The sequence below is a fragment of the Pagrus pagrus genome (genome assembly GCF_965226575.1).
Source record: "Pagrus pagrus genome assembly, chromosome: 13".
Taxonomy (NCBI): Eukaryota; Metazoa; Chordata; class Actinopteri; order Spariformes; family Sparidae; genus Pagrus; species Pagrus pagrus.
The window spans coordinates 4,830,304-4,843,279 of record NC_140197.1 but is presented as its reverse complement, the minus strand read 5'-3'; the positions used below and the strand labels follow the sequence as shown (position 1 = coordinate 4,843,279).

At 39.7% G+C, this 12,976-nt stretch overlaps 1 protein-coding gene across 1 annotated transcript; it reads right to left on the bottom strand.

Annotated features, from left to right (window-relative positions):
- Positions 1-856: 856 nt before the first annotated feature.
- On the bottom strand, positions 857-7,241 carry prr15la (proline rich 15 like a; the record flags this gene model as incomplete). The annotated part of the gene is made up of 2 exons (XM_084371412.1): positions 7,192-7,241; positions 857-1,248 (listed from the first exon to the last, which is right to left on the bottom strand). The coding sequence occupies exon 2, from the start codon at positions 1,217-1,219 to the stop codon at positions 857-859; it is 363 nt and encodes a 120-aa protein (XP_084227538.1). The 5' UTR covers positions 1,220-1,248; positions 7,192-7,241.
- Positions 7,242-12,976: the final 5,735 nt, after the last annotated feature.

Here is a 12,976-nt window from a genome sequence, read left to right as displayed (position 1 = left end):
TCACAGAGATAAAATACATTCACAAGAAACACATTATCGCACATTTACCACAAATATGAATTGACCAATCTGATTGGTGTAAGGTAACAAAATATATACCTGAATCTTTCTTTCAATTTCAAATCTAGAGTCAAGAGAGGTTACCTGCAACCATTGTGATTATCTTCACACATTTTCGCAGTATCATGTTGTTGTCTTCAGTGTGACTTTTTCAAAATAATAAAACTTTTTTGGATCCTGACCCTCAGATTGAGTGTACATCACTGCCACAGTGTCACATGAGACCCAAAGGTCCAGTCAGAGTGGCTTTCCTCCACACTGGTTGGTATACTATTTAGATCATCCACTCAGTAATGGAAAGGTCACTGGTTTGATCCCAGTGCATCTGGACAATAGTTTGGAGCAGTTGTTGAAGATCTCGTTGAAGAGAATGGGACAACCTGTGTTGTCATATTTACAGAAGGCTGATGAAGCAGCAAACACCACAGCTGAAACTAGAGCTCCAACATGCAGTTCCTCTAGTGGCCACTGAACGCTTCTTGTAATTGAACTGAATGGGAAAAACCTCAAACTACTCTATAGAAATATAAACTAGTCATTCTTTCCAAAGGTCTGATGAGTGTCTCAGTGGTAATTATGAACAACATCCTGCAAAGACAATATTAAGGCTCAGGGCTGTCGCATATTTGGATATTAGGGCTCCAACAGCTAACAATGAAGGCAGACCCAACCCAAACACCAAATTTTAAACTCTCCCAATATATGGATCTGTGATTGAATCTTTATCTGTTTGTGTATCTACTGTACATATGTAGGTGTATTCATTTCTATTCATTTTTAATATTTGTGTGTCCTGTCACTTTCCAGCCCTCTGGTTCTCATCCCTTGTGGGGTCACCTCCTGGAAACATCTCAGGGTTCTCCGCCAGAGTTGCTCGCACTTTCTTCTTCTCCTTAAACCTCCCAGAGTGAGACACCTTTACGTGGCGCCCCTTACTGGCTGTTGTTTTATCTACGATCCTCTCCAGCCGGGCGTCCAGCTGAGAGTCGTGCACCATGTCCTCTGGGTGGGCGGCAGCTCCAGTTGCTGCGCTGGACCCGTGCTGGCTAGTGGTGGCGTTGGAAACAAACTCTGCAGGGATTTCATACAGAACTTTGGGTTGGGATTTCTTTCTCCTCAAGAAAGTCAACTTCCACCAGCCTGGAGATGGCTCTGCCATGATGGATGATTGGTGGGATGGATGAAGAGCTGAGGAGATGGTTTGAGAAAAATTGGAAGATTGTTAAACTGTTGGGATTAAAAAAAAGAATCATCTGCTCGCCAAAACTGTCTGTATATACAGTAGGTGCACCTGTGTATGTGTGTGTGTGTGTGTTTGTGTCTTAGCACCTATCCATTCACCCATGACATTGTTAATTTTTCAGTGTAATTCAATAGTCTCCATATGCTGTGGATGCACACACGGTCAGGTTACCGTGTGTGTGTGTGTGTGTGTGTGTGTGTGTGTGTGTCAGTGTGTCACATCAGAGTGCGTTTGTGTTTGTTGAGGGACAGAGAGAAACATACAGAAGGTCAGATGGATATATGTGAGTGTTAGCGAGCTCATATTTTACAGAGCTGATCTTTTATGACCTTTTATGACTGAGATGATAGAAACAGACATGTTATCATCTAATACTGTCATCCTGAGGGATAACTGACTGCACCGCAACAGCAGATTCCACTGTACGGCCACATATATGTGGACACCTGACACTGCAGCTATATGTGATAGCGTATCATATAATGGCGACATCATGTTTATTAATGTGCTGCTAGAACATCTGCTCTGCTAGTTCCAGTCTTTCCACCAGTTGAACCTGGCTGCAGGGATTTGCTCCCATTCAGACACAAGAGCATCAGTGAGGTCAAACACTGATGTCTGGCTGACTGACAGTGTTTCAGTTCATCCCAAACGTGTTGGATGGGGTTGAGGATGGGGTTAAGGTCAGGGTTATGGGCAAGTTCTTCCACACAAAACTGGGAAAACCTTGACATTAAGGAGTTGGATTTGTACACGGAATCAGGAGCGGGACAAATGCAAACTGTTGACACAAAGTTTGAAGAAAAGTTTTGTCTAAAATTCAGTGAATCACTTTCTCTTCTGCCTCCAAAATACACTGACAACCCAATAGTCAACATATTTGAAAAAATGGGGCACTTAGATAAAATGTTTGCCATTGCTCTAACACTACAGTGTCTTAGAGCAATGGCTACTCCAATAAGATGAGAAAGTGAGCATGTTTACATGAATTGACAATGCAAGGCAGTGCAGGGTGTTGGCATGGGAACCATGCTGAGATATTATGATTTTGCCTGGTAACAAATAGTTATAGAATATTAATTTCATAAATTCATAACTTGTCATTTTTATAGTTCGGTTTTAAACAAATGAGCTATAATAAGCACACTTTTGAGCTTTGGTTGTGCTGGACGGTGGACTTTCATATTGGTCTGTTTGTTGCTCTGTCCACCACTTTAGTCAAGACTGAATTATTACAACGACTTTGACACTTCCTGTGGCACTACCAGCAGGTCAGAGCATTTATTTATTTGAAGTATCTCAACACCCATGAGATGGATAATGACCTCCACTTTGTGTTTTGTGCAAATGTTAGCATGTTTATATTTCATATTATATATGTTTATGTTTCATCATTAACTAAGATGGTTTACATGGGAAACATTATACCTGCTATCAGCATTGGACATGTTAACATTGTAACTGTGAGCATGTTAGCATACTGATGTTAGCATTTAGCTCAAGGCACCACCTGGTCTAAATGCAGCCTCATACCTTGACCACAACCTTTGTTGTGTGTAACTTTCGTCAGAACTACACAAAAAAAAAACATAGACTAAAAAAACTATCCAAAATGATGTGCATTGGGATGTCATACTGTATACTTTATAGGACACCATATCATGTGTATTTAGGTCCCTGACATGTTTAGTACTACAAGAAAATTAAGAGTCAAAATGGCGGAAATGATCCACCAGCAGTGAGATATGACCTCTGTTAGAGATCATGTTGCACTTTGGTTAACTGTTTGGGATTTAAAAGGTAACTGTCCCAGCTGGCATGCAAACTGGTGGCAGGTCAGTTCCTGATTGCCTTGTGGCCCCGGGGCAAGTTTTTATGGCAGCTGAACAAACAGAAACTAAACCACATTGTATTTATTGTTTCTTTTCTTCTCTCTCTTTCACTCTCACCCTCTCTCTTTAGCTATTTCATGAAGATGTGATACGCTCAGATAACTGATTATTGTTTGGCTCCCTTTGTCCCTTTTCATGTAGATTCTATACAACTTTGATGTGACGGCGAGTATCGACTTCCTAGATGCTGTGTTTGACTGCCTCTCAGTGGGAGGGAGTGTGGGGGAGCGGCCATTTCGCTGCCTGTGGTGCAAAACACATTCCAAATGGCACACTGAAAAGAGCATTTTGAATATACACATTTTTAAGATTCAGTGTACCTTTTATGGTGTAATGTGGGCTTCGTGCACCCGCAGAGTCATGAGGCTATAAAGTGTCAGGATGGCTGAATGCTCCCATGTCGTTTTTTCATGTTGGGACTGTGAATCTCTCATGAGTAGTCAACTTCACCAACATTTTATCATTTAACATTACATTAGTCTTCAGCATGGCCAAAGTAGACAGTCGGACCTGACTGCACCATTTTCTGTGCAGCAGGCTGACATCTCTGTGGGACTGAAATGTTGTACAGACAGTGATGGTCCTCAGAGGATCAAACCTACTGATGTTGGTGACCTTCTGAATTCTCAGGCACCACCTTCTGGTCAACATTTCACTTTGTCTGATACTTTGTTTTATTGCTTTGGCAAAAAAACCTTCACAGCTAATACAATTCCCATGAGCCTCAGCTTTACTTTGTGTTTTGTGCTATTTACTCATTTAATGTTAGCATGCTAACATGCTAAACTATGGTGTAGAACATGGTAATAATGACACCTGTTGAAAAATCAGCATGTTGACATCGTCCCCGTGAGCATATTCTACGTTCAAAGTACAGCCTCAAAGAGCTGCTAGCATGCTGTAGACTCATGTTAATATGTTCCTAACTCAGATCTACTTTAAATGTCAATAATTGGTCTGTTTATTGTCTGAGATATTCTGAGTTAAAGTTAAAGTTAAAGTTCAGTAAAAAATTAAACACTAGCTTGACATCACAGGATGTTCTCTGAAAGAGCTAAAAGAGCCAGCTGGTTAAATCAGGAAACACAGAGGATTTAATGACCTGGAGCTTTTATCATACTAATATTGCATAAATGTAAACATTTTGAATGAAATTCAGTGGATTATAATTATAATCGTTTCATTTTAGCATTACAAAAGTGTGAAAACTGAGGCAGTTGCACTTTAAAGGAACAGTTCACCCAAAAAATTAAGTCATTATCGCCTCCCTCCATGCTGATGGAGAGTTAGGTGAAGGTTTGTGGTCCACAAAACATTTCTAGAGCTTCACAGCAAAACAACATAGCAGCATTCTTCTAATCAACTGAAGTAGCTGGAGACTTGTTAGTCTGGGTGTAGTCACTTTGTCACCAACCACCATGTTTACTGTGTGTGTGTGTGTGTGCGTGTGTGTGTGTGTGTGTGTGTGTGTGTGTGTGTGTGTGTGTGAGAGAGAGAGAGAGAGAGAGAGAGATCAGACATGGGAGGGAGTGTTCAAAGGTTGTTAGGCTGGCAGGCAGGAGAATACTGGACCAAACGTGTTGCACCTACTGAATTATTATAACATAGGCCAACTGTGTCCACTCATGTTTGACATTCAGTGTGTTGTGCAACAGCAGTAAACATGAGAACAGACATGCATGGTGAGGATCAAAGCTATTAACCCTAACCCACCCTCCAGCAAACCCCTGCCATCCATGAAAACCAAACATATAACAATCACAGCCAGCTGCTTGAATACATGCTTTTTATTCAGTTATGAAACACTGTCCTTTCTCCTGTCACTTGCTCTGTGGTACTGCGACAAGAATATAACCTTTAGGATTTGCCACCTGCCATAAAATAATTTGCATATGCAATTTCAACACTGATAAAATGAAACATTTACCTTTAGAGAAAAGTTAATGCCCCAATCGTATAAGACTAAACCTGTGAATTCCTGCTAATGCACTGTGGAGGGCACTGCAATAAGAAAGTGTTGGACAGTATAAAGCAGAGACTTGTTTTTATCAGTGCTCAGATACACAATCACTGTTGCTATGTGAGTACAGGCGTAGTCCCAGCAGAAAGTGGCACACTTAAATTTATCTGTAAGAAATATTTGGCTCTAACCTTGGTGACGTAGTGAATACTACCTGGGTAAGCTGATGGTCTACTGTAGCCGGTAAGTTAACAGCTTGCACCCAGTCAGTCTTAACAGCTTCTTTCTATTCCCTGTATGTGGCTGTTTATTGTACGTCATTTCACTCAATAAAATCTTTTTATTCATGAGAGAAAACATTTCTGGCTAACTGACTGTTAGTAAGCTGTTTACTGATTTTGATTTATTCAAAAGTCAGATTTGTATCTTGTCTCATAACTGCCTGCACGTCTCTGTAGAGTGCTGCAGGGACAACATATTTTTAAACTTTCGATGAAACTTTAATGTCCCCAAAAACCTCTGTAGTCTCATTTAGACACTTGTTAGCAACAAAGCAACAAATGTGAAAAAATCTTTTAGACGAGCAATGTATTTAACCATTGGGGGGGCGGGGGGATAAAATAAAATCTGATACTAATATATCGGCCGATGTGCACACATCCAAAAAATCACAGTGTGATTTATAATTTAATAATTATAAATTACCCCAAGCATCTTTTTCTGCATTATGTTCTGTAAAAACAAAAGTTCTTATATCAGCACATATCAGACAACATACAGTATGTCGATGCTGTTATATCTGTGTTCGACCAATATCAGCTGATAATATTGGCCAACCGGTATATCAGTCAGGCTCTACAAAAATGGAAGCAAACACACTTTGCCGTTTCAAGTGAATCTTCTAATAGTGATACTGATTTAGCTGCTTTCCCTGTCTTAAATGTGTGATTATGATCATATTAAAGGTCATGACTATCAATAGAAGAAGAAGAAGAAAATCCCAATGAATTTTTCAGACAGAATGATGATACTGGGCTGAAATATACCCAGCAAATGTAATGTAATGTGATCGTTATTTTGCCCAGTATGAAAATGACTGAAGGACTGATTAACCCTCAACCCAGGACTCCTGTTGCAAGTGGCTCAAAGGCCAGTTTTTACTGAGTTGCAATTGGCTGGTTTGTGTTATAAGGCAATGTGGGAAATTATCAAAAGTTAAGGAAACAATTTCTTAATTTAGTAATTCATAAAAATCCCATCAAATAAACATAATTATTTTATAATAATTGTAATTAGTAACTTGTTATATTCTGTGTTTCATCCATTCCTGTTTAATCATCCATGCCCTCAGGGAGGCCAGAGACAATGGTGATTCTTTCAGCTGCGATCTGGAAGACAATGGATGTGGCTGCTAATCAGAAACTAAGCAAGCACGCAACCTGAAGTGATAGTAAATATTGGCCTGAGTGAGGCAGTAGAACAAAAAGAACTCAGATGGGCCATTATGGGCCACTGCATCAACAACATAGGATCAAAAAGCTGACCACAGAAGAAACTCATCAGTCAGGGCACCAGAGAGCTCACCTGTTTTATTCTCTAGAGTACATGCCCGGCTGCCATTCGCTGTCCCAAATACCATTATTATCATTTTAAATCAACTATTGTAGGAAAAAACTGAAGTATAATAAATGACTTTGTAACTGTTCATGCCTCAGATTTATTGAATAAACTACTAATTTTGTTTTTTTACGTCTAATCTTTATTTTTTGTAAAATCTTAGGTTAATTAAGTTCTTTATTTTTTAACCTACTGAAATCAACTGAAAAGTTGAGAGGAAAAATGGTAATTTGGTGGAACACACACACACACACACACACACACACACACACACACACACACACAATGCATTAATCTCAGCCTTGTGAGTGCGTGTGTGTAAAATGACAATGCTCAAGTACAAGCGTTGACATGTAAATATTATATTTAAGAGCAGTACTCAAGTATTGTAAATGATCTTTAAAATGCTATGAACTCACCTGTTTGAAACAGATGTTGTCTCTTTCCAGCTGTGGTTGACTTCAGTGGGTTTCAGGATCAGTTTCAAGCCAACTTGTCGAGCAATAAAAGTGCATTCAACTTTCTTGTCGTCTCGTTGACCTCTGTTATACCTCTGTCAGAGACGGGAAATGTATTTACATGCTAAAGTAGCACATGGAGAGGTCTCTGCTTACCTGGGGCTGGTTAATAATATGCTGTCTGAGCAAAGTGACTGGAGAACAGAAAATTCAAAGTCAGAGATTCAAATTCAGAGACTGAAAGTCTCACCTGACAGTTTTTATTCCCTGTGTCTTCACAGAGAAGAGTCCATAATCCATTGTCTTCATCCAAAACAAGACTGAAACCAGACGTGAAGTGAAGTTACATCTGGTACTTTTACAGGTGCAAAAATATGAAACTGTATGGTTTGTCGTTCATTGTGGTACATCCTCACAACTCCACATTTCCTCCTTTTGTCCTCTCCACATCCACTCCTCTGCCTGTCTTCCACTAGGTGCTGAGTTACAGGTGCTGTGTTTGACCCCTCCCACTGACAACAGACACACACACACACACACACACACACACACACACACACACACACACACACACACACACACACACACACACACACACATTCAAGCCTTCCTGTGCTTGTGAGGGCTTTGGCTGAACTCTGCCTCTACTCTGTGCCTGGCTGTAGGCTGCAGGTTGCAATTGGAATTTGGACAGATTATAATCCGAAGCTATTAATATATATATATATATATATGTCTGCATGTATATATATTAGTATATTGATAGTCATTGCTAACAATCTAACATGAGTGCTAACATGCACTCTAATAACTTGATTATCAGTAAATGAAGCATTTTGATGATTTCAGCAGTCATGTCAATACATTAACTAGGTTATCTTACTTATTACGTTAATGACATCAGAGCAAGCATAACAGAGCAGATTATTTTATCAGTCTATCAGAGTACTCTTGACATGTTTGCACCTTAAGTTTGATTTATTACTGTGCTTTGATCCGACACAACAGACGTCACACTGTGCACCATATGCAAAGGCTCAATTTGTTGCAGGAAGTTTTGTTTTCATGCCGACTCAGCCAAAGTTGCCTGTTACTATTGAACTGTTGGTGAATGACCTCTTAAAGTGGCTGGCATCTGGTTATACTGTAAATATGTTCAGGATGGTTTAGAGGTGGCATTTGCCAAGGTGCTGGCATTGTTAGCAGACACTCAGACTGAAAACAGTCCTGCGTTAAAGCCATGCAGGGGCTGTGTTGGTGGAGGCACGTTGCTTCAGATACTGGCTGGATAATCTGGTCCAGGAAGTGCAGTTGGAGCAGATGAATACATTTAAAGGCTTGTCAAACGCCTAAACACTGCACAATGGTTGTATTGCTTACAGACAATCCCAACCTAAACGACAGAAGTTGTGCACCTTATTAATTCCTCGAAGGCAGCGCATGTACTATGTGTAGCCTGGCTTCTCCTTAGATTTTGCGTTTCAGAAGTTATTTCTCTTTGTATATTTCTTAAAGCAGTTTTGCTACAGTACACTATCTGTTTAGATGCTAAACTGCATTTTGTTGGACTGGTACTAAGTGTGTGCAATGACAATAAAGTTGAATCGTAAAGCAGCATTCGTGTACAAAGTAGTCCACTAAGAATGTGTGCTTGCACCAATGTGATTGGCTTTGCCAGATGACCCTGGGTTATTTTGCCAGAGCATCATTATAGACTGTTAGAAAACAAGGAACTTTTGATTGGTTATGTTTAGTTATTATAGTTATGATAAATGCCTGTGTGATTCCAACTTATCCACGTTGGATAAGTCATGAAATGAAAACTATTTTTCATGTCAGAGTTTTGAGGATGAATTGAGGAGCCTGAGGAAAAATGCTGCTTACATAGCCACAAATAGATTTGTACCTTGTTACCTGTGTAACTGTGTTAACAAAGGAAAAATAGTACTCAGTAATGATATTTGCCTCTTTCTTTCACTGGATTTACAAAACAAATGCACAAACTAGCCAGATTAAGATGTTCAACACAGGAGGTGATGGTGCTCATACCACTGACTGTTCCCTTTCATTGTTACATTGTTACAGAGCCACACGACTTCATTACAAGGAGGTTAGGGTGGATGGATCAGCAAAGTGTGTGGCTTTGACCCAGGAGACTACACGTAATACTGGTTTCTTTTAAACATGACCAGGATACTATCTAAACTTAACAAAGTAGTTTTCAAAACTAAAAAAGGGGTCTTGGTGCCTAAACCTAACGGAACCTTAATTACAGGGGTGGTAGTCATAAATACATAGTGCTCATACAAATCATATCTGTAATCCTGTTTTGTGTCAGTTTGTGAAGGCTTTGACAAACCACATCGTCCTGCACAAGGATTCTATGCATTTTCACAACTTTGTCAGGATGGCTTTGACCTGTTGGTTCAGGTCGGATTTTTACTGGTCTTGTGCCATAAAGTTATGATGTTGTGATTATAAAAGGGTTTTATCAGCAGCGCAGCAGTTTGGGAATGACTGCTTGCAACATGTGAGTGTTTATGGGCTGCCATTTAATAACTATTTCATACAGTTTCAGTTTTCTGTCAGCAGAAACAGAAACATCTGTAGATGAGAACACATCTGCATTACAACACAGTCAAGCTGATGAGAGGCTGGAACTGAACAGAGATAGTCTCTGACCTTCTCTGTGATCACACATATTAAACATGCTATAGCCCACCATAGATGATGCTGTGACCATGAACCAGTGATCTGGCCAGCAGCCTGTTCTCTGTGTTACAGTTTTTTCATTTGAAAAGAGGGACAACTAGAGAATGTTTAGGTGTTTCACAGTGGACACAGGTCTCTTTAAGAATGACCTGGAAACAATGATGTGGACACAAATTGCTTTAACATGAATGCAGCTTTTAAAAATTTAGATGGCTTGATGTAAACGTAGTCCCAGGTCAGTTTTACCTCTATTCTATTACCTTGCATGCCTAATTTTAATATTAACCTCAAACACAAGTGTTAATCCTAAGATTTAACTGTCAATGCTATCAACATTCCATTGGGATTTTAAAACCATGTCACATTCAGGCACTCACATGTCCCACAAAACCATGAACCATGTATGGTATTGATAGGTGCTATAGAAATAAAGTTCATTATTATTATTATTATTATTATCATCGTGGAGTATCAGAAACAGCATATCGTAAAACTCGACAGCACATTTTTCGGCTTCACATTGATCATCCTTCGCTGGGATTTTCCAGCTGTAAATGAATGACTGTGCTGCTGAATAAACTGCCCTCTGTACTGTATGTATTCATATCTGCTGTGACTGCTGCACAAAGTAGGACACGAGTTAATGAGTAACCAAGTTATAGTCATTAGCATGTTCACAAAAACTACACACACACAGTCTGTGGCTTCGTGTCTTTTGTGTGTTGAGTTTTATGTACTGTTTTTACCAACAGTATAACTCAAAGTTGAGTCTCTTGTGTCAAAGACTTCTGACATTTGCATGTATGACTTATTTTCATTCAGAGACTATAAGTGTAGTGTTGACACATCTGCTTCAAACACAGAAGGGTTCAAAACCTTGGGGACCACAACTTTACTGTGCACTCTAACATTAGTGGGAGGCTGCAAAGGAGGAACTGATTCAAGAAATAATTGACATCATAAACCTGCAGACTCTTGGTGCTGCAGGTCATGTGATTACCAGCCAGTGCTCTAAAGGCTCACTCCCTACAAGTCACTACAACATGTAAACAAATGTGTGATAGCTACTATACTGTTGCTATCACAAGTACTTCTGAGTGGAAATTTGATTATATTTTTATGATAACAAAATGCAATGACTATGTGAAAACAATGTGCTGCTCGTAGTGAGACAGAGAATTATCACCAGGACCTGCAGCTCCCTGGCTTCATAGTGAGTTTCAGCTCGTTGTTCAGCCGTCCTGATGTGACTTTATTGTTTTGGTTCACCCTCATGGCTCTCATTGCTTGTTTTTGGCAGCAGCAGGCAGCTTTTTCCAGTCTCTAAAAACTCACTACACCACTACTACATTTAGTAGCTAAAGTGCTGGTAGATCATAAAGACAGGATCGCCCCCAAGAGGAAGGTGTATGACATCATCATGACATCGTCATTCAACCACAAGGAGCTTACTGAAGACTGAATGAACCCCAGGAACAAACAACATCAGCTGGCTGTGAACATCAGGTCAAATCGCAAACAGCATCCACTGGGATGGGGTCAAAGGTCATTAATTGTTCATGTTATGTTTGTGGGGATATACAGTAAGTGGATTGTATGACATCAATAATACTGAATATAACTACACTCATAAAAATTGACGGCAGTATCTTTAACCTCAGTGATGTGCCATAGCTGCAGGTGAAGCTGATGAACATACTGATAGAAAATGTGTCAGTTTCTGTCAGCAGTGCTTCATGCAAATCAGGAACAATAGCACTGCTGTGATCCTAATCCACACGTCCTCATCTCTTTATCACTGTGGTGTGGCCATGAAACTCTTTTTCATGAGAGAGAACAGGCTGCTCTTTGCTCTTTGTCTTTGATTTCCTGTATTAAAATAAGGTTGGTAAAGGTTGCCCAGATGTGCACAAGATATCCCCACAAAGGAGCACGCAATCACAGATAGTGTATCACGCATAGTGACAACTGCTGGAGCAAATGTATTAATAAGAGCAGTTTATTTAAGATATCTGGAATAAATAGACCTACTGTCGTTTAATGAGTCAGTTTCGCAGTAAAAGTGTTTCTAACCTCAAGTGCATCACCTGAGGGAAACACTGTATCGCTCACAGTACGAGACCCCCATCTCTGCTGCAAACTACACACCACACCATTCAAATCTCTATTCATAACAACACAACTTCCTCTGATAATACTGACACATGGAGACAGAAAGAGACAGCTTGAAAGGACTGAGGATGTGAAGGAAGGAATGAAAAAGAAATAAAGAAAGAAAGAAAGAAAGAAAGAAAGAAAGAAAAAAGAAAGAAAGAAAGAAAGAAAGAAAGAAAGAAAGGAAAAGCTTGTATCGTGAGTTTTGGTCAAGCATCACCATCTTGTGGTGAATTTGGGGAAATGCATCCCTGCCACCACAGACACAACTGATCCAAAAATTGTACACACAATATAAATAAAAAACTATTAGGGACAGTGTGGACAGGACACACCAGTTACCATTAGCTTTCTTTACTAGCCTCACAAGTGTACCTCCTCAAGGCCATTTTAACTGTGGAACCTGCATAAATTGCTGACAGGAAAAGATTTTCTCAGTTTTTCTCATGTTGAATCAATGTATATGAATTAAATAACAACATATATACTGTACATAAACGCACAAGGTCAGTGTGTGAGTCGGCATTACTTTAATCTAATTTATTCACATTGACTTAACAGCATGAAACAAATCTTTGCATAAAATGTGACACTTGTGACTATTTTTTGTGTGTAAAATGGGAAGATGCCCACCAAATGCCAGTAAAGATCATGGCTGCCATTTATTAAAGTCTAAAAATGTGAATGTGAAAATGAACATTTGCATACACCTACAGTAATCAGGTGGTAACAATCATGACTTGAGACATGAGATGAATGGTTCCACGGCTCAAAATCTGCCAGATGTTGACAGGTCGGCAATAGTAACTTAAAAGGTGAAAATATCTCAGATGGAAGAAACCTCAGGAAGAGCCACAGAGGAGGGATCCCTCTCCCAGGA